At 40.8% G+C, this 21,289-nt stretch overlaps 6 protein-coding genes across 6 annotated transcripts; 1 reads left to right on the top strand and 5 right to left on the bottom strand.

Annotated features, from left to right (window-relative positions):
- Positions 1-1,501: 1,501 nt before the first annotated feature.
- On the bottom strand, positions 1,502-2,921 carry wu:fa19b12 (uncharacterized protein LOC560551 homolog). Its single transcript, XM_034541820.1, has 2 exons — positions 2,433-2,921; positions 1,502-2,212 (listed from the first exon to the last, which is right to left on the bottom strand). The coding sequence occupies exons 1-2, from the start codon at positions 2,808-2,810 to the stop codon at positions 2,048-2,050; spliced, it is 543 nt and encodes a 180-aa protein (XP_034397711.1). The 5' UTR covers positions 2,811-2,921; the 3' UTR covers positions 1,502-2,047.
- A 1,002-nt stretch (positions 2,922-3,923) lies between these two features.
- On the bottom strand, positions 3,924-7,663 carry carnmt1 (carnosine N-methyltransferase 1). The gene is made up of 8 exons (XM_034542271.1): positions 7,518-7,663; positions 6,826-7,021; positions 6,516-6,682; positions 6,189-6,329; positions 5,704-5,882; positions 5,300-5,413; positions 4,879-4,982; positions 3,924-4,780 (listed from the first exon to the last, which is right to left on the bottom strand). Exons 1-8 carry the CDS (start codon positions 7,649-7,651, stop codon positions 4,568-4,570), a joined length of 1,248 nt encoding a protein of 415 aa, XP_034398162.1. The 5' UTR covers positions 7,652-7,663; the 3' UTR covers positions 3,924-4,567.
- A 644-nt stretch (positions 7,664-8,307) lies between these two features.
- LOC117736742 (serine protease inhibitor 2.1-like) lies at positions 8,308-10,017 on the bottom strand. The gene is made up of 5 exons (XM_034542269.1): positions 9,375-10,017; positions 9,193-9,263; positions 8,875-9,068; positions 8,597-8,744; positions 8,308-8,502 (listed from the first exon to the last, which is right to left on the bottom strand). Exons 1-5 carry the CDS (start codon positions 10,015-10,017, stop codon positions 8,308-8,310), a joined length of 1,251 nt encoding a protein of 416 aa, XP_034398160.1.
- A 1,215-nt stretch (positions 10,018-11,232) lies between these two features.
- Positions 11,233-12,891, bottom strand: LOC117735901 (dual specificity protein phosphatase 26-like). Its single transcript, XM_034540813.1, has 3 exons — positions 12,713-12,891; positions 11,501-11,712; positions 11,233-11,426 (listed from the first exon to the last, which is right to left on the bottom strand). Exons 1-3 carry the CDS (start codon positions 12,889-12,891, stop codon positions 11,233-11,235), a joined length of 585 nt encoding a protein of 194 aa, XP_034396704.1.
- Positions 12,892-13,496: 605 nt separating this feature from the next.
- Positions 13,497-17,820, bottom strand: bag4 (BCL2 associated athanogene 4). The gene is made up of 5 exons (XM_034540939.1): positions 17,463-17,820; positions 16,761-16,880; positions 16,315-16,539; positions 15,829-16,098; positions 13,497-15,462 (listed from the first exon to the last, which is right to left on the bottom strand). Exons 1-5 carry the CDS (start codon positions 17,547-17,549, stop codon positions 15,010-15,012), a joined length of 1,155 nt encoding a protein of 384 aa, XP_034396830.1. The 5' UTR covers positions 17,550-17,820; the 3' UTR covers positions 13,497-15,009.
- A 408-nt stretch (positions 17,821-18,228) lies between these two features.
- Positions 18,229-20,902, top strand: lsm1 (LSM1, U6 small nuclear RNA associated). Its single transcript, XM_034540940.1, has 4 exons — positions 18,229-18,392; positions 18,519-18,587; positions 18,790-18,905; positions 20,355-20,902. The coding sequence occupies exons 1-4, from the start codon at positions 18,347-18,349 to the stop codon at positions 20,523-20,525; spliced, it is 402 nt and encodes a 133-aa protein (XP_034396831.1). The 5' UTR covers positions 18,229-18,346; the 3' UTR covers positions 20,526-20,902.
- The last annotated feature ends 387 nt before the right edge of the window (positions 20,903-21,289 follow it).

The following is a 21,289-nucleotide window of genomic DNA, read 5'->3' as shown; positions in this document are numbered from 1 at the left end:
GTCAAGTGTGTCCTGGTTGCTTTGCAATATTTAAATATCACTAATGGAATAAATATACATATATTTTTGTGGTGCACATTTGGATGATTTGTGTGCTTACTTTTTATCCGTTTAAAGTGCTTGCCCCTGATGGTAATCGAAGGCCACGAATAGGTTGCCGATAGGAAACTTGCAAACCCTTACTTTTAAACCTTGAATCAGGGCAAGGGTAAAAAACCCTTTCCAAAGATTTGAGTGTTCCCATGAGCACAGCGGCCTCAATAAACTGTGAAATGGAAGAAATTTGGAACCACTAGGACTCTTCCTAGAGTTTTCTGTCTGGCCAAACTGAGCCTTATGTCACGGAGGTGACCAACAGTCACTCTAGGAGATCTTCGGAAGTCCTCTGCAGAGATGGCAGAACCTGCTGTAAGGATAACAATCTTAGCCGCCCTCCTTCAATCAGGCCTTCACGGTAGTTGCTGGACGGATGCCAATCTTGAGTAAAAGGCAGGACAGGCAGCGCGCTTGGAGTTTGGCGAACTGCATTTCAAATAAAAGGATTCCCTGGTGTGGCGAGAACATCAGGGATTGCTCATTACCCGGCTTGTACCGTCCCCACGGTGAAGCATGTGGCTCAGAATGTAGAGAATTACAGAGGTCCTTGAAGAAAACCTGCTCCAGAGTGCATAATCTTTCCAAATCCAGGTGGCAGAGATTGCAGACTTAACCAAGAAGACTCAAAGCTGTAATTGCTGCCAAAGAGGCTTCTCCAAAGTACTAAATGACAGGTACTGAATACTTATGTAAATGAGAGATTTCAGTTTTTGAATTTTTATCTGTTTACGTTCCTCCTGATGCAAATTTAAAACATACACCACAGGAATGCACAGGCCATTTAGTTTGTTTGTTTTCTTGTTTGACAAAGGGACTGCGCCTGCATTTTGTTGTGCAACCATGTGTAAAGACAATAAATGGACCTTAATACATTTGCAAAAGATTCTAAAAACATGTGTTCACTGTCATTATAGGTTATTGAGTCAAGATTGATGGTGAAAAAGGCCAATTATATTAATCTAAAATGACATACAAAACAAAGTTTGCAAAGAGGTCTGAATAATTCCTGGTTCTACAATGTGTAGTAAATTGGCACCTACCTGAAAACAGCAGGGCTCGGATGCCATTGAGCACAACTGATCAACAGCTGGATCACATCTGTATATGCTCTTCTCGGGACAGTCCAGGAATGCAATCAATTGTACAGCGAACTTAACCAACCAGAGGCATTCCTGGACTGTCTCTGGTTGGTTAAGTGTTAATCAAACTGACAAATACATGGGGGGAAAATTGTTATTACAAAATTAAAGAAATAATAATAATAATAATAATAATAAGAAACAATAATAAAATCACATAGAGTATAGAAAACTGTTCTGTCAATAAAATAAAGTGGTTGGGACAATCAGCTCTGATTGGCAATGAGGTGTATCAGTAACATGGAATAAAAGTGCTAATACAGCATACATTGAAGTCTTTAATAGGGTTTTATCCAATGTATCCAACACTTATAGTTATGAAATCTAGAAACAACAATTTCAGAACCAGTTACACAAAAAAACATCAGCCAATACAGTGATTATGATCTGAAATGTACAGACCCAGCTTTTTATAACTAATTCTATTAACGTTATATATTAATAAAATACTAGGTTTGCAGGAGAGATTTAGCACAAAAGAAAAAAGTCACAATTATACACCAGACCTGAGGTTTTTCTAAAATGTCACCACAGTTTTGGTCACCACTGTAAGAACAGTATGCTGCAGTGCAGATCTCAGTGTGGCTTCAGCGAAATCTCTCGAAGATCTCAGACCTGCACAAGGTTTACTTAGAGCCTACATCACTGACTGTGGCAGTTTGCGAAATCAGGTCGTTGCATCTCTTCTCATTTCAAGCAACCTTAATGTGCTTTTAATGTCTCTGTCAGCAGAAAAGCATCAAATTTTCTTCATCACGTTTGACTGCTTGTGTAAGGACAGAGTAGAGCAGACTGATTTGCACCTGTCATCTTCAGGTTTCCATGGCATCGGAAGCAGAGTCCTTGACTTTTGGCTCCTCTTTACGTTGGGAATGGTTCTCATCTTTGAGCAGTGAAAGGTTAAGTTCCGGTAAGGGCAACTTCCAGTACTGGAAGGAGTTGTATGTGCAGTCTTCAGTGTTGTTGTCCTCACCAGCCTGAGAGAGTGAAAGTGAGAGAGTGAGAGGTGACATCAACCGTATGTGGACAAAATCAAAACAATATTTGACTCAGAGTTGTTGACAGGTAGTGAAACAGCGAGCTATATTATGGGTAAGGGGTGACCTCTAGTGGACATTTACTACAATTACACCGAGTCACTTTCTCTGAACTGAGCTGCACACAGTAAAACATTCTGCTACGTCGTCGATAACTTACTTTATCATTCTCTTTAGGAATGGCCGTCTCTAAACTCGCGCAGTTGTCTCGAGGTCGTTTCTTCGAGCTCGTGAGAGTGCTGGAGCGGCGAGGGCCCTGGAAACCTCCAGAAGTCTGTTGGGGCAAAATATTAGCTCCATGCTTTCTTGTGTCGCAGTTTGCGGGCTCGCGATAAAGGGGTGCGTCTTCTTGTTTCTGTGGGTCTTCAGGGTGGTGCGGCCTCTTTCTGCAGCCCATTAGAGCCAGGAGGGACGGCGGGCTCACACACCCGGTGGGAGCCATGCTTTCCAGCGGCAGGCCAACACTGCTGAGAGAGCGGTGACATCTTTTGGAGGGAGAGCCGTGTAGCAGAGTGTCCTCCGCACGTCTCTTCGCCATGAATGCGAGCGAAAGTCAACAACACGTGGGACTCTGATACCGTAACTAAAGCTGTTTTCCACTGTCGACGTTGAGCAAGGATGCGTTCAACAGTTTCAGCACCGGTAGTAGATTTATTACGAGGTAGTCCGAATAACCAATCAGAGAGCCCCGCTGTCTATCCCCGCCCACAGCCGCCTCTCTTCGTGTGGCGGTACATTCGCCCTGAACCATGCTCTCATTTCATCCAGACCATATTATTGCCATCGGTTCCACCTTGTAAATCCAGAAAAAAATGACTAGTCACAACAATAAAGTATTTAAGGGAGTCCGTTTTTTTAAAGATTCAACTCCATGAACGTCTTCATTTTTAAAATGTATTAATTATGTCAGCTGACAATTCATCAACACATTACTGGAATTAGCCTATAAAACACCCACCATGCATTTTTTTTAATGGGTTTTCAGGATGTACCTACTCTCCCCAGGCTACTTTGATCATCACCTGACATGACCCAAGTCAGGCAGCTGAAGTTTGAATTCGGATAAGAAAATATAGATCAAATTACCCAGATCTTCAAGCCATCTTCTGCATCTATGGGCCCATAGATCGAGAACACTCGAGTTTCCTTTACCTCGCCTCCTAGCCGTCCATCTTAAGCTCATACACCAGTGGAGGAAGAAAAATAACTCTGCTAGTGCATTTTACAACTTTTAGGTGATTCAAGGACTTTATAGATACACACTTCTTGTTGTAACCTGAGTTGTCGCCCCCTGCTGGTCATTAGAAATAATGCAGTTTAGGGCAGTTCCACATTGGCTTCATTTTTAAGACTACGAGGTTGTTGCTCTTTTTTACTCTCAAAAGACCTTTTCCACTTCAAACATGTTTGACAATTCACAGGGAGATTAGCACAGGTGTAACCTGATAAATTACATTAATAACTGTATTAATTTGTGTGACTCTTCACTGCTACATCGTTTTTTTACGCCTCCAATCTACCTCCTAATTGATGAGCGAGGATGTAGCTTACACAAAACATTGTCTTTTCTATGAATGAAAACACATTTAAATTAGTCATTGAGCTACTGTAGTGCTGTTATGAATAAAACTCTGGAGATACTTTTTTTTTTTTTAATGTTTGGCTTTATTACAAAGTGTGATTAGAAACCAGAAGTCGATGAAAGTCATCTGCGACTTTAAAACAATGTATTCTCGAAAAGCCTAATGTTTTGATTACATTTTCAGTGTTGACCAATGATCAATGCAAATTAGTAGACATCAATGCAAATGAGTAGAAATAGTTATTGGCAACATATTTAAAAAAATAAATAGATTTCAAAAGCTAATGTTCACATCACACCACCCTATCACACTCACACACTCTCTCAGGCAGTGAAAATCAATGGAGATGAGAATTTTTAAGACCAAAGGCAGTCAAGCAGGCAGGACCGCAGTAGACAGAAATATACTGTTCATGGCTTGTAGCCGACACACAAACCACTGAAACAAAATAGCAACCAAGGGTAACCGACTCTTCTCAAACCCCAGGTATCAAGAGATGTAGACTATTTATAGATGTTTTTCCTGGTGTTACACATCACACAGGGCCCGCGGAGTTTAGCACATTTCTCCATGATACGCATCATAAAAAATAGACGGGACAAATTGTAAAATTGATGTCCACTGATTTCTTTCTTTCCGTGTCCATTTCTGTTTCATTTTGTCAGTCTAATGTTCGCCTCTAAGTTTACTGTTTTTGTCAAAGGATTTCCTGTCACGTCAGCCTGTCGGTACCTTCTCGTCGTGGTGACTTTGCAGCCGGTGGAAAACTCTGTTGTTGGTCATCTTCTTCTTCTTCTTCTCCTTCTTGACCGTTAAAGTACAGGTCTGCAGGTTTCCGTGCCACAAAGAAGACACAGTCGTAAATGTATCTCAACATAGAGCGGTCGTTTTCTGTGTAGGTGGTCTGAACAGACGGTTTCTCCACCTGCATGAGAAATGCAAATACTGTTTTACTACTGGAACCAGATTTACAAAGACAAAAATTATGGTACCCATGAATATGAATTAAAGTCTTTGGCTTACCTCTATACGGAAGCCAACGTTAACAATCGCTGTCCTAATGTCTTCATAGCTAAGTTCAACTGACAGTTCATCGGCCATGTTCTCAAAGTGGTACAGCAGTGGACCTGAAGGAACATTTAATTTACACTTTGAGATAAGTTTACTCAGACCAAAACCATCAGCCCTTTTTCATACAATTGTACTTTCTAATTAATAAGAAAAAGTCAACCTACAACACTTTAAAACAAACAGTAACATTGATGAACATCTTATTCTTCAGACATCCATTTGTTGAGTTGTGTTATTTTCATTTATGTGCTGAGAACAGTTTAAGCATAGATGTGATTACTTTGTGAATAAAATGTAGTCTGATAGCGGATATTATTGCAGATTTAACTTAAAGAATAGCAAATTGAAGCATTAACAAAGTAAGCCGACTCACCCAGGTTGATCCACACTCCACCAGGTTTAAGAATCTTCCAGATAGTCTCCACATACTCAATGACATTATGAGCTGTGTCAATAAAGAAGCAGGTAGCCACACAGTCCCAGGAATCTGACCCAAACACACAATATATTATTACATGATCATTAATGTTGCTTAGGAGCAAAATTCACCAACGATCAATTATTCATCATTAACTGTACATTCACAACAGAACGGTCTAATTTATTGGGAGTCTTTGGCAAAAGTAAAATACAAGGCCGCTGGAAGATGTACAATTGTTTTGTGGAGCTTGCTGAGAGCAATATACAATATTGGAGTAAACTCTGCCTGAAAGGACATTTTTATAGAGGACACAAGTTAGCAATGTCAATTGTGAAAGATCCCCAGCTTCAACTGACCTGATTCACTGTAGACTTCCACAAAGTCTCCTGCTACCATGGAGAAGTCTGCATCTAAAGGTAAGCTCTGAGGGTTGACATCGGGGAATATGATTGGTCGTGTTTGGTCAGAGGATTTCTTGTTGTTGCTAAACTGGTGGATCCAGGGGTACAGGGTCAGAGAGTTCACCGTTTCACACCTGAATGAAGCAGTCCAAATTCATGAGGACAGGTGGATAGAAGGAAGTGGTATTCAGCAGAGTAAAAGGTCAGAATTGATTACAAAGAACTAAATATTAATTATATGTACTGGTTTAAGTTTTTGTGATCATTGAAACATAGTTATATATTTATGACATTTAATGAAGTATGATTAATAGACAGTTACACCTCATGCAAGCAGAGACAACCTGCATAAAATGTATGCATAAAAAGGTGATAGCCTCTAAGTGTTGTGTAAGGGAGCAGGAGTCTTAGGAGTGTTAGTGGCAGTAAATATGCTGTACCTATTGAGAACAAAGTTTGAAGAGAAGAGCATGAAGAAGCTCCATTCGTTGCCCTGGCAAATATAGCCCAGCCGTGCTATTTCCCAGGCTAGACGGCCAAGCCCAGCGCCCGGAATCAGCACGCTCACCTTAGACACATCACTGACATAATAAAATATACAAAATGCACATATCACATGGAAAACGTGGAGTAAGTCACATCATCAGAATTTTGACAACATTTTCTGAAACCATAGCACATTGAGTATCCATATATATCTCACTGTCTTAGCATGCATACAGGTGTCTGTGTGTTAGTCTGTATGAGTGAGCATAAGTGCTTCCTACTATTGATCATTTGGGAATAGTCTTTGGATCTCTTCGATGATGGGCTGGTAGCAGGTGTCTCTCTCTGCCCGGCCTGTCTCGCTCCAGTCTCTGATAAACTGCTTTATGGTGGACTTAAGCTTGTCCATGTCAAACGTAGTAGATGGACACACCTTCCGCGGATCTTCCTGGAAGTTGAATGAAAACACAAAACCTCTACCTAAATTCCTTGTGTAAATAACAACAAAAAACTAAGATGCAACACTACAAACAGTTTTGGTATGCAGACCACTTATGTACAGTAGACCACCTGCTGTAAGCCAAGCCTTACCCTCTCGCCGTATTCAATGTTCTCAAACATGTGGAGGCTGTTGTGAACGACGGCCTGCAGGATCTCCTGGTTGTGGTCCGCACACTGGCTGATCCGGGCCAGATTGGACAAAACATCTGGCAGCAAATCCTGGTGTCGCTGCGGGAGACTCAAAATCTGACCCTCGGCACGCTTAACCTGCTCCTGGACATGGACCCTGACATGAAGACAAGACACCAGTCGGAGACAGGGTTCACACGGTGTGTTATAGTGTCCCTCAGGGATAATACAAGTCATGCATCGGAGTAGCAGTTGGGTAAAAGACGGTGTATTGATGCAATGTGGATCTAACATGCTGGTCCAAATGGTTCATATATTATTTAATCTTATCGTTACCTTTTACTTGCGATTGCTATCTTACAACACCATATTCCTCACTTATGTTTGTTTTAACCGGAGGTGCTATGACATGAGTGGAGCTAAAGTCAAAAATAATCAGGACATTAATGCTACCGGAAGCTGATTAAATACAAGTTTACTTGACTGTAGGAAGCAATAATCAATGTTTAAATCAAATTTGAATCATCTCAGTTAGGAGTTTTCCCTCCAAACCTATCTGTCCTTAGCTATTGTCACTGGCTAACGACATCGTTTATTGACACACACACTGTCGTTACCTGGCATGTACTGTATTTTAATTGTTGTCAATATACCTGTAAAATCTAAAAGCATCGATTATTCTCCAGAAATGCTGCCTTTCCAGCTTGGCCTCCTCCTCGGGGCTGTCTTTCATTTTCTCTTTGTTAAACGGTCTTCCTTGCGGTGCCTCTCCTGTTGTTTCGGCCATGACTGAGGGGAATTTACAGCCGTCCAATCAAAACGCAACAAACTTCTTCTTCTTGGAAATTGTTGATTCCAGCAGAAAAGGCTTCACGAGGCGTATGGCCGCCACCTACAGTCAAATGAGGAGAATGCAGTTGGTTGCTCTGATACAGTGTCAACCGGATGAAAGCAAATAAATAACGACATTTATTGAAATAATTCAACCCTGCTCAATGAAGTACTTAAGTGGAGTCCCTTTTCTCATTGGTTCAGAAAACTTAAATTATTGCTACATATGTCCCTTTTGGTGTCCCATTGTGTCCCATGTGCCTGGTCTAGCAGCAGGCAAGTTCCATCTTGTTCAACTTTTGAAATGATATTAAAAGCTGCTACATGCACACACACACACACACACACACACACACACAAACACACACACACACACACATGCACATGCGCACGCACACGCACACACACTATTAAATAAATGCTATACAAAGTCACTGTATATTTTATCCCTTCATTATGTTACCCTCTAGTATAAAAACGAACACTCATAAATATTCAAACGGTTTACTACAAACTCAATCATAAAGAAAGAGACCAAAGTAAGAGTTTTTTCTGAGTATTTTATATGTGACTCAACAGTGGTGCTTGAGCAAACACAAAATTAATATTACATCAGAGGTTTGGGTTAATAATCTTGCCCATGAAAAGCATTCTTTCTGTGTTGCGTTCAGTGATGACAACCATAAATGGACGATTGAACTTCAAGACAGGGATTTGGCGGAATGACAGAAGTGTGATACCAATGCCTGTGACAGCTGCAGCAGTGGCTCCGGCCTCATCGACATCCAGGGTAGCTTGGTGAACAACCTACAGCGTTATGGAGGATAAGCGAGATGAGAGATGGATGGAATATAGGGAAGGAGAAAATATGTGTGAAATAAAATAGGTGCTCTGTCCTTACATCTGAGACTGCCAGTTTTTTCACATCTGAAATGCCACTCAAATCTGCACGATCACCAAACATGTCTGCCATTCCCATTTCAGTCAGCACATCATTCAGTGTGTAGGAACTCTTGATGGAGAACTTTGGAATATATATGTCATGTGTCCTGAAAAAAGTGGGAATTATTGTAATTATTGTAATTGTTCTGACAGTAATAACTGACCTGACAGGACAAAGGTGAGTTGTGTATACAGTGTCAAACCAATAATTTAAGGAAGATTTTAGATTCTCCTGACCTGGTCGTCATCCATTTCAACCATTTGGTGACATAGGCTGGAGAAATGGCATTCTCCAGTGTTGACATATCGTCAGGCAACAACAGCAGCATGGAGTAAGAGCTGTCGAAGGGCAGGTGGAGGACTGATGTGTTAATGGCCCTGTCGTAATATGTATCAAAACGCTCCTCCATATTCATCATCTGGACTGGAACCTGAAAAATTACAGCTTAAATGTGAGGTCCCTTAATTGGAAATGACAGTAAATATGAAGAACGCGAGATGATGCATTATCACTGTGACTCAAGACCATTCTGAACAAATGGTGCCACTTTGAACCTTGGTGTTCTCATCCACCATGAAGATGTCCTCTTTGGTGAGTTTGGGATCAAATGGAGTCGCCCACTTTCCTGTTTGACGATGAGCAGAAAAAAAACACAACTTAGAGTTGATACATGAAACTTAAAGGTGTGACCTCAAAATGAGCCAAAAAAACAATCACATCTAACATGACCTTTTACCTTTGAAGTAGATGTAGCTGATGAGATACATGACGGTGTTTGGATCCACGCTGTCGACCAGTTTGTCTATCTTTCCGTTGGTCTTCTCCTCCACATACTTATTGATGGTATTGGCGCTATCTGTGGTTTGGGTGAAGTCAAGGTTGAACCCATCTGCAAAGTAGGACTGCTTCAAGGTCTCCAGGAACTCGGGCTGGGCCTTGAAGCGGTTGTCCACAAATACAGCGGTCCCTTCGCTGGTGTCTTCCTGAGAAGTGCCGTTTGTCGTTTTGAGGAGCATCTGGAAGGCCTGATCTACATCTGTCTGCGTCATTAAGGAGTTGTTGAAACCCAGAACACTGAAAAGCTGACGGTGGGTCTCCCCTCGTGCTCCTACGGACAAGGCAGCCAAGGCGACAGAGACACTATATGGAGAGAAGAAGATATTCTTGCCTTCGGAGTCAGCATGAGCTGCTAATTTCATGTAGAGACGGTAGGCAAACCCTTTGTTTGCTGAAGTCACCACTGAGAGGCTGTTAGCAAGACCATCGAGGGCAGTGTCTTGATCTTTGCCATGACCAGGGGGACCATGACCAGGGAGATGGCCTCTCCCCACACAGATCACTGCAGATAAGATCCATAAACCCACGGCTGCATGCGTCATTGTGAACTAAGATAAAAGTTCAAAAGTGCAGGATTGTTCATTTGGGTTTCACAATGTTTGCTATTGGAAGTACTCATGCTCTAATTGATCAAGAAGCAGCAATAAACATGACGCTTTAAAGGCCCTCAAAAACAACTTTATTAGCCCTCTTGCTATGAATGATGGACTCCTACATAAGCACACCATTTTCTGCCAACATTGGTGCAGTTGTGGTTGTTTTTAATACATTTATCTTTTTCTGTGCTTTGATTCAGATCCTGATGAGTAGGGCTAATAAGTATTGAGTGCTAAACTCTGAATAAATTCTACTTAAAAATTGTTTTTTTAGTCATGTTATTGAGAAATACTTAAGGTTCATACAGGATTTAATTAATGAAATTACAACATGATAGGCATTGAACCTAAAAAAAGAAGCTAAGAGTAAATCTAGTCTAAATTTACATTTACAGTCGTAACTCTCGATTGTTAAAGGATTTTCCAATTCCTTGTATCTCAAACTCAAGACATCAAACATAGTTTTAAGAGTTGCCAGAGGAAAACATATTGCTAAAACAATAAGCTTGCTCCATTATTTTAACCACGTACCTTCTACTGGTGGAACAGGCAGCAAAGCACAGGCTGGACAGGGTGAGATGTTCCTTTTTATAAAATTGATCAGAGCAACTGAACTTTGGCTTTGTTTATTCTTCATCCCAACCTCATATTTGTTTGCTCTGCCCCTGCATTTGTTCTGTGTAATGATTACTGTCCAACCATTGCATCAAACTGAGACTCTACAGGATGATAGCACAAGTCAAGCTACCAAGGTTCTTTTTAGCAGCATGTATGAAAACATGTTAGTGATGATTATTGTCTCAAGCCCAGAAAAAAAACAAATTAATGATTTTGTATGTAAGTAGCGCTAATGTGTAAATTGAATGCCACATATTCACCAAAAGCTGCATTTGATTCTAATTTTTAATATGAAACTTAAATTAATTAAACATCTACAAATTGACAGAATATAAATATGTTTTAACTAAAAGTTGAAGGCAATTAAAACATGATCCAGGAAATGATCAGATGCTGTAAGGCCCTTTCCAAAAGCAATATTAGTACAAGTACTATGAAATCCATGTATTTTATTATTATATTTGAAACAATACTTGAGCTATCTTTTGTCATATTTATTCCTATGTTCTGGACCTACATCTGACCAATAATGCAAGGCAGAGTTCACTGTGTGCGAAATAGCTGGCCATCCAGTCTGATGAGCTGTCGGAGGAAACCTCGATTAGGGATGACTCTCCGGTTGTCTTTCACAGCACAAATAGCCTCCACGAGGGTCAGGTTCTGCTTCAGCATCAGATAAGCCAGGACAAGGGTGGCGGAGCGGCTCACTCCTACATGACAGTGCACCAACACTTTGCCTGAGAATCAGAGAAACATTGCAACATTCATTTCAAAACCGACTGCCTTTAAATGCTAACCCAGCTCATCTCACCTCCTCTGCTGAGAGCTCTGTGGATAAAGTGTGCTGCTGCCTGGAAGTTGACGCTCATGTCAAAGCCACAGGAGTCATGAGCCTCTATGCCCATGTAGGTGACCTCCGTGCCTTCGTAGATGCCCGGCTGTACTCCGCGTTTACTGTGAGCTGCATTGAGGATGTGGGTGACTCGATGCTTGCACAGATCAGCCCGGTTCTCTGCACTGTGTCTGAAAAGAAAAAACGCTCTGTATTCACTGACAGTGTCTGACAATACGTATAATATACAGTCCAATGTTGCAGGTGTTCCTTGATGAACCATTTGCATGTGTTGATATATGTTGCATAGGGATCGATTGATATTTTGAAGCTGTTTTCAGACATGTGAGCTGAATTTATCAAGAGATCTGAGGTGTGCTTTCATGGCAAGGCATCAGTGTAAACGTTCACATAGCAGAGCTGTAGTTTACGCAAGTCCCCAATGTGGAATGCAACTTATGGGATCTTAGGTTACTCATTCTGTAACTATATCTGATTTATGATCAGTTCCTCTCTCACACCTGGACTAAATCCAAGTCTAGACTTGGACAATATTTGTAAAAAGGGTCCCAGTTCATTCTCTCTGTCACAACACAATAATATCTGTAAAGTAAAATACAAGGCACAGAGTTACAAGGCCATGCTTCATTATTGTCAGCTAGTCAACGGCCCAATGCCAATCTCCACCCTTACAGGCGCGCTCCCATAAAGTCCTTGAGTTCTGTCCCCACTGTCAAATAATTTAGCGTTTGAGGGCTCTCTGGCAGAAATTGTGAGCCCTTTATGAACGATTTCTGTAAGTCAACCTGGCAAATTACATTTACACAACAACATTAAGGGTTAAAGATGGAACATGAAAACAAATAAAAACAGAGGAATGGATGCAGATACTTATATATATAGATTTCCTTTTTTAATCTGTGAAATATATATATATATATATATATATATATATATATATATATATATTACACTTATTCATCAAATATTCAATTTTGTCATTTAAGCTTTTTTGACAAAAGTTAAGTAAATAGATTATTTGAAATAACCTCTCATCTTGTGAGGAAAGAGCCTGGAAGATGTTCAAATCAGGGAGTAAAAAATATCTTAATAAATACCGACAATTGGTTGACGGTGTCATGGTAGCGTTAAGGCCTTAGGGGACATTGGGATCGAAAGTGAGTTACTTACTGGTCACCAATATAAAGCCTCGGCCACACTTCATCTGCATGGCTGATGATGGCTTTGCCAGTAAACAAAAGTCTTTCCAACTCACACACTGCTAAGCCAGGTGAACTCAGGTCAATTTCCACTTTGCGAGAAGGAGGTTGATCGTTCCAAGACGCAGGAAGCTTGGATGTATAGGACATTTCTTTTTCTGTGGTGTTCTCTTCAGTGAGACAGCAGTTTTCTCAGAGGCAACTTCAAGTCCTTTAATAGTAGACAGTACGAAAAGTCTAAAAGAAAAAATATCGCCGCAGTTTATAGCCACCTAGTTTACCGAAATGTCTTCCAGAGTAAAGTAATGAATAAATAAGAAATCCAACAAGCTGTAGGGAGCCACTGTACCAAACTAGGTGATTTTAGTCTGAGGCTTCTTTGCCTCAGTTGTACACACCACAGGGTACTCTAAGGTGTGTCGGGCTCACGTTAAATCCAGCCCATGTGTCTCAAGCCCTCAGGGGCCAATGTTATGCCTTTGCATCAAAATAGCTGTCTATTTAAAGACCTGTATGCTGCCTGGCAGATGTAGGGAGTGTGGACTCATGCAGCAATTGCCACTTCACAAAAAAAGAAGCAGCAATTTCTCATTCTTTAATTATATAACAGGATTTTCTTTTTAAGAATGAAATATGCCCCTTTATCTGTCCGCACTATCCATTCAAAGAATATTTTCTTGGATGAATTGACTTTCTAAACTGTATACAATATAAAACAGTGAGAGAGAGAGAAATAAAATTAATTTGGTCACAGGTTAAAAAAATATACTGACATTTAATTATTTCTCTGCAATTTTCTCACTTAATTGAAATACTTATCAGGCAAATATTCCAATTTTGTGTTAGAAACATGCATTACATCTTGAACTGTACAGTTATTCTCCAACTAAATATAAAGTTAACAGCACATGAAAATGAACACATTGACAGGTGATTTGTTTTTTCCATGCAAAGCTTGTGATCATATTTTTATTTATTTTTTCTTTCTAACTATATAAAACCATCCCCTGAAATATGGCACTTTTTTATATTTTTTATTAATGATCAAAAAAAGACTTGCTCTAAACATGAAAATAGATTATAGAGCAAATCTGGATTTGTATAACAAGGTTATTAGTGTGACAGAAAACAGAAACCGGTTCCAAATTAAACACTTGATCCAAGTGCTGTGAACAACATTGTCATTAAGCACAAACATTACTAAAAATGTTGAAGTACATACAGCAACTGATGGAACACTTAATTGTGAAAATACAATTCACTTGCTTGTCATATATATATATATATATATATATATATATATATATATATATTCCAAGCATTCAAAAAGAGATAAAAATAGCATAATTTAACATATTTTCAAGTAATTCTTAAACTTCCTAATGTCCTATGTATCTGTCATAACAGTAGTTCCTAGAGTAAAATACATGGCATTCATATGTAGGTCTGATTCTAGATCTGCACTCAGGAAGTCATTTCATCCAAAAGATGAAACAATAGGGAAAGCAATCTTAAGGTTTTCTTTTCTTTTCTTTTTACTAATCTGCATCGCTTTAGGCCCAATTACGAGCTTTGAGATGTTAGGACTGTATGGAGTGCTCGTTTGACATTACAGTGCATGCAGGGCTGGGAGCACAATTGAAAAGGAAAGCTTTGCACCTATTCCTGCAGATAAATGGTGAAGTAAGAGACAATAGGCAACTAAGTCTGTGGCCTCTATCGGAGGGGAGGACAATATCGTGCAAACCGACTTGAGATGAAAAAAGATGTATGATCAGACTGAAACCAACCCACAATCCTGAGGGACAGCATGAATCAAAATTACAGGTAATAGACCACTAACAGTTGCAACGTGGCATTAACTTCATCATACTGTGACTGCCGTGCATTATGCTAGCAAAGGCATGACATTAAAGAGAAGCTGGGCAAGACTGTCAGGTTGTGTAGCCTGCACGGTTACTCACCGAGGCTGAAAGTCACCAATGTGTACACCCATTAGTTTACACTTCTCCCAGCATCATATTCACTTTTACCAGCATAATTGGGCCTTAAAGGTTGATTCCAGGTAGAAATAATTGCTCCGCCTTGGCCTCGGTTCCATGCCACTTAGTTAGGGCATTTTATATCATGGTGGTGGAAAAACAACCTCAAGGTAACACAGTTCAGAGAGAGAGAGAGAGAAGACTTGACACTCATTGTGTCCATGGAAGATCTGGAAGAAGAAAACAGCAAGACGTAGTGACCCACAAACCAGTAAATAAGTCCAGTTCAGAAGGCTTTCTTCTCCAGCTGGTCTAGAATGGCCTGGATCCTCTGTACAGCCTCCTTTCGGGCTTGCCGGACATTCTCCTGTCCCCGAGTCTCCACAGAGTCCAGCACCAGCAGCTCTTTGGTCAGCAGTTCCTCCAGACACCGATAAGTCTTGTCTGTCTTTTTGCCAACAAACTCATCAACATCCTCCTGGAGCAGTAGCATTCTGGCCATGACCTGTTGGACCTTAGCTAGGCCGTGGTTATTGCTCAGGGGATGAGGTCCAGCATGGCCTGGAGCTGGAGCTTGGACTGGGGCCGAGGACTCCCCTTGCGAAGGATCACCTCTCCCAGTTTTGTTGTACATTTGGGGAGGAGAACTTATTTCAGCAGGCTTGCCATTGGGGGGATTTAGGAATGGGGTTGGCCTGGGTTTAGGTCCCACTTGTGGAGCACGTTGGTGCTGTTGCTCCTACAGCGACATAAAACAAAAGATTGTTAAGATATTTCATGATCCTTAACTCAATACTATACAAACACAACATTTGTAAGTTGTATTGAATTAATCAAATAATCTATGACTACACTGTGGTGAAACTTGACATTTTGGTTTTTGAAATGCAATTCTCTAAATAAATATATCAGTGTATTGCTGTTCTAATACATGTTTACGTATTACACATTTAAATTCCCCAAAATAATGTGGAAATGGTTTTTTTTGGTTATTGTATTTTCTTAGATTGAGATAATACACATTTTAGTTTGATTTTGGTCTTATTTTTGCACCACTGAAGAATCACAAAAACCACATTGAAGTACAGTGGATGTAGACTCATACCTTGGGTTGGTACGGTGGAGGAGCACCACTTCCAGTTCCTGGCCATGCTGGAGGATGTGGTGGACGGACAGGATTTCCATAGTGGTTTTGTGGAGGCTGCTGACCTGTCTGCCATTGCGGCTGTGGGGGGGCATATGCACCAGAGTGCGCCCAAGCATCGGCCTGAGGGTTTGGGTGGAGAGGCTGGCCAGTGGGGTATGGGGGAGTTGAAGGCATTGCATGACCACCTTCACTGTAGTGAGGGTACGCCCCAGGAGGATATCCAGGACCCTGTGAGTAGAAGCAAGACAGATATATGTAGTATTTCCAAAAGTACTTTGTTTCTTTTGGGTGTGAAAGTCATTTAGGGTCAGAAAAGGAAAACAATTGTTATATTACTTATATCACTTTACATTTATGTTTAAATCACAGTCAAATACATTCAATAATCATGTTATATTTGGCAAATCCAACATTTGACCATGGTGTGTGTTTAAATTAACTCACCCCTTGACAGTGTGGACCAGGATAGTGATGATGTTGAGAGTGTGGCTGCCCAGGCGGCCCGCTGCTCTGCTCCGCAGGACAGCCCTGGTTAGGATAAGGACCTGGAGCCGGTCTCTGAGTGTCAGCACAGTAGAAAGGGTTGGATGGGTGGAAACCGCTTGTTGAATATTGACCCTGCGCTGGGCTGTAGACACCGTGGCCATTTGGATAACCTCCAGGCATTACCTACAGGGAAAGCACAAGAGGTTCTGAATGATCAGACATACCATTGTCTGTGTGTAAATGTATCATGGTGATGTTACCGTTCTGATAAAGCAGCTGATTGATGAGGACATTGTGAGGGAACGGTGAAAGCACTTAAGAGACTTAAGGATAATGACTAGATGTACTGCTACTGTACACCCTCAGATTTAGAGGGACGGTTTATGTTGCATCATGAGCTGTACCTGTTGATTGTACTGTGGCTGAACATCTGATCCCGAGGGGTAGGTATTTGCATAGTGTCCTGTGGAATGAGACTGGGGATACCAGTAGTGTGAGGGGTAGCCTGGATATTGAGAAGCGTCCTGTGAACACAGATTATCACACAGAAGAGTTGATTTGAGAGAATGTCTCTGTCCTCGAGTTGCAAGAGTACTATTTAAATGAGGAGCTGTCCTTGGTAGAAGCTAACGGGAATCTGTAAACAACATGCTTCCAGCATCACCTCCTAACCCAGAAAACACTGCAACCGAGTAAACAATGGCAATAATGAATGCATTGCTTGCTGAACCCGTTCAGCTCAGAGCAGATAAATACTGTAGAGCTAGCCGAAAACAGGCCACGTTGACTATTTGAGGAAACATATTTCTCAAACATATACGATGTGACACAACTGCAGTCACCTCCAACGTTTCTATCAGTCGTGTCGTCACGTCCAGATGGACGTAACTAAGTCGGACGACGGCTGAACAAGTAGTACAGCGATAACTATTACATAATGCCAGCTATCTCTGTTAGCCGTTTAGCTAACACGCACAGCGCTACCTGGGTGACAATGTTTTCTGTACGACGTCAGGTCGTTTATAAACAATGAAGCACACTTAAAGAGTGGCGAAGCGGCAGCGGACAAAGGCGGTGGGGTTGTCCAAGTAGTGTCCGCCACTCACCATGGTGTTATTCCAGTTTCCGTTTGTATTTTCCGAGTTGCTCGTCGAGGGCCAGTCGGGTTTCTGCATTTGATGATGATGATGCATCAGCTAAGTGCGTTCCGCGGTAGCCGTCCTGTTAACTGACATTGTAAAAGACAAACCTTTAACACAACTAAGGTTACGTATCTGAGCCGTCAGTTGGTCCAGACTTTAAACAACTATGCTGCCGTTTCCACAGTCGTAGAGATTGTCTGAATGGACTCAGGAAATGATGGAATGGCACTAAACTCCGGCAATCTGGTCCTGTAGCTTTAATGAAGGGCACGGGTTAACAAGCAGAGCTCTCACTCTGCTCCTTTTTTTTATGACACCACGAACCTCGTTGCGGAGTGAGACACATTTTACTCATGCTGCATACAGATGTGAGATTATGCAGGAGGTCGACTGTCTACGTGTGTAGTTCTACATGTGTTTGGATGAAAGATATATATTTAATTTGGATAATTGTAGGGCTACACAAGCGATGTTACGAATCTGTCACTGTCGATTGTATACGATCGTTTGTGTCACCCGTGCGTCAGTTGACGCTATTAGCCAATAGGAAACACGTAATTAAATATCCTATTATCTTTTAATATAAACTACTATTTTAATCTTCAAAAACTATCTGAATTTGATGTTACATTTATTTAAATGTGTTTTCTTAAAAAAACGGCCCTAAAAAGATAATTAATCGACATTAAATCTGGTTGCAGCGCCCAAAGGGTTAAGCAACTACAGGAAGTTGATCCCTGGCGTGTATAAAGACGCTTCCTGTACTCCACTTGAAAGAAGCATATTTTGAAACATTCATGGCTTGACGTTGCATAGAGATACACGAAGCAAATAAAAAACAGGCCAGGATGAACTACGTACCAGGGACAGCAAGTCTCATTGACGACATCGACAGTAAGTCGGAGGCTCCGCTCCTTCGTGGTTTTCGAAAAAATTGTTTAAATATGTGGCATCGTGTCAGATACAAACTGGATCATTTGTGACCGTATAATGTTGTAATTAAACGTGTTTATCTTGCAGAGAAGCACCTGGTGTTGCTCCGAGATGGCAGAACGCTGATCGGTTACCTCAGAAGCATTGATCAGTTTGGTATATCTCATTTAATTATCGCCCACTTGTTTGTACTCCTAGGGTGCAAAACACAAGCCGAAGGATTTCAGCTAATTCCACAGAGGCTCAATTCAAATGTCCATACTATTCCCACTATCTGGTGTTTTTATTTCAGATGTTATTATTTCTGTATTACCCTGAGCTTTATTTTTTTTTACCTGTTTCTTTTATTTCCCCCCAGCGAATTTAGTTTTTCATCAAACAGTGGAGCGCATCCATGTGGGGAAAAAATTTGGTGACATCCCTCGAGGAATATTCATTGTGAGAGGAGAGAATGTGGTGCTGCTTGGAGAGATAGTAAGTGGGAGTATCTTATAGTTTATTTGTGTGGGTTTGGTATGTAGCTGAAATGATATTAACTGTTTCAACAATATTCAATTTGCCTAAATCAAAATGATGTCATTCACACAAACTATTAAATATAGAAATGGGTGTTGGAGTGCATATTCTCATAACCATGTGGCCAAGGATCCAAACAAGATTGTATGGAAACAACTCGTGAACATATGGTTTATGAACAAAGCTTATTATTCCAAGCTAACGTTTATATTTTCCAACTTTCTGGACGGTTAGTCACTAGGTCACAAACTAAGTAAATACCACAGCGTGGATGCTTTAATATATCTGTGTGACAGGATAAGCCTAATTAATTATAACACTTGTTTTGTAATCATGGATGCAGAATAAGCTGTGCTGGTACATGGAACATGGGATGGTGAGCTGTGGTTTATGCAGAGGCCAGTTAAAAACGTTGAGACCCTAATAATCCATCTTCCATGTTGACGTACTGTAAAATAAACATAAAGTGTATTAAGATATCTACAACCTACAGAAACATGTAACACGGCGTTCGCCATTTAAACTTTTAATTCAGAACATAAAAAAAATCGATTTGAGTTGTCATCGTGCATCTCTAATGTGTGAATTTGTGCAGTGATACCGTTAACACATTACAGGCACATTGCAGTGACAGTATAGGCCCCTCTATGCCTGCACACAGCTTAAACATGACTCATGAATCCAGGTCCTGTATGTCCCTCCATAAATATGTCATACTTTCAGTCACAAATCTGCATGTTTACAGCAGCAGAGATTGTACAGCATGAAGCGAGTATAGCAGTTCATGTAAGCAACATGCAGATGCAGAGAAGTTATGGGCATCATAGCACATGGTTTTGTAATACCATTTTTATTTTTAACAGACAAGGCATCTATTGACAGGCTCATTGCTCCACATCTTTTGTGGTAGGAGAGTTTGTAGGAGCCAGATAATTGCATTGATGTGCTATTTCAGTTTCATTTATCACTCATTAGTTCATTCATGTTTTAATTGCTAAGAAAAGGGAGTTGTGAGTGGAGATTTCGTCTGCTTCCAGGCTGTTTGCAACACTGATGCATATTCAAATATAGTGTCTTTTAATATACATAGTGTCTGTTCAGATGTAGGCCTATCTGGTGAGATATTGGATGATTACATTTGGCTAACAGTGGCAACTCTAAATCAGAAAATATTTACATACTGCATGTTAAAGGTTCCTGTGCACTGTGTTGATTGTTTAATTTTATTGTCCAATGTTGCACCACCCGCCATGACACATTCCATGTATGTGAAAACATACTTGGCAATAAAAGATTCTGATTCTAAGCGGTAATCTGAAGTTCTTATGGGAGGAAAATGTGAACATTTTGCTGATGTACATAATGTGTGAAGAGTTGACCAATGGAATGCTATCCCTGTCTCTGTAGGATATGGATAAGCCCTGTGACACAGTGCTGCAGCAGGTCTCCATTGAAGAGATTCTGGAGGAGCAACGGTTGCAGCAGCAAGCCAAACAGGAAACGGACAAAGTCAAAATGCAGGCCCTGAAGGACCGAGGCCTTTCCATCCCCAAAGCTGATAACTTGGATGAATACTAACCTTGATTCCATGAGCCTCTTTCTCAGTTTGTATCAGACTGATACGTTTTACGTTGAATTTTCTTTTCTTTTTTACAAGGCTGCATCATGCTAGGCCTATATACTGTAGTGTACTATATGCATTTCATTTGAATTATTTGGAGAGGAAAACATGTGATGCTGCTCTCATTTGTGCAGATCCTTACAGGAAAAATGAAAGAATCATGGGTTTATGTAAGATCACTCTGTCTGCAATTTATCAATTATTTTACAGCAGCACTTTCTATTTTGTCAGTGATATGTCAAGCCTTTTTATTTGGAGATATGTGGGCCTGCTATTGACAAAAACTACATGATATGCTCCAATAAAGATTTTAGTTTTTCATTATGGAAGGCAAGCTTGGAAAATGTTGTCATCCTATCATCTGACCATGTCGTGCATTCTGTTGTGTGGAACGAAATGCATTAGTAAGGGGTTACAGGCTAAAATACATTTGGGGACCATTGCAGCCAGTGCCCTATTGGTCCTGTGTGATGGCGCCACAATGCCAACATGCAGACCACGCTGCAATGTGACATCCATACAGTCTACGAACCAAACGTGAGACCCGTGCATTTGTTATGCCTCAGAGGAAATGGCATAATTAATTTGAGTAATTCAATGTAGACCGGCGTCATTTCAGTGCATTAGACTACCGCGTATGTTCCGCTTTTTAAAGCTGAGAGCGCGTCCGGAGAAGTCGATCGTATCCGCCATCATCAGTCAATAACACGCCTGTTAATCG

Source organism: Cyclopterus lumpus, chromosome 9, assembly GCF_009769545.1.
Source record: "Cyclopterus lumpus isolate fCycLum1 chromosome 9, fCycLum1.pri, whole genome shotgun sequence".
Lineage (NCBI taxonomy): Eukaryota > Metazoa > Chordata > Actinopteri > Perciformes > Cyclopteridae > Cyclopterus > Cyclopterus lumpus.
Note: the sequence above shows the minus strand (reverse complement) of the source record. Positions and strands in the feature narration are given on the sequence as shown.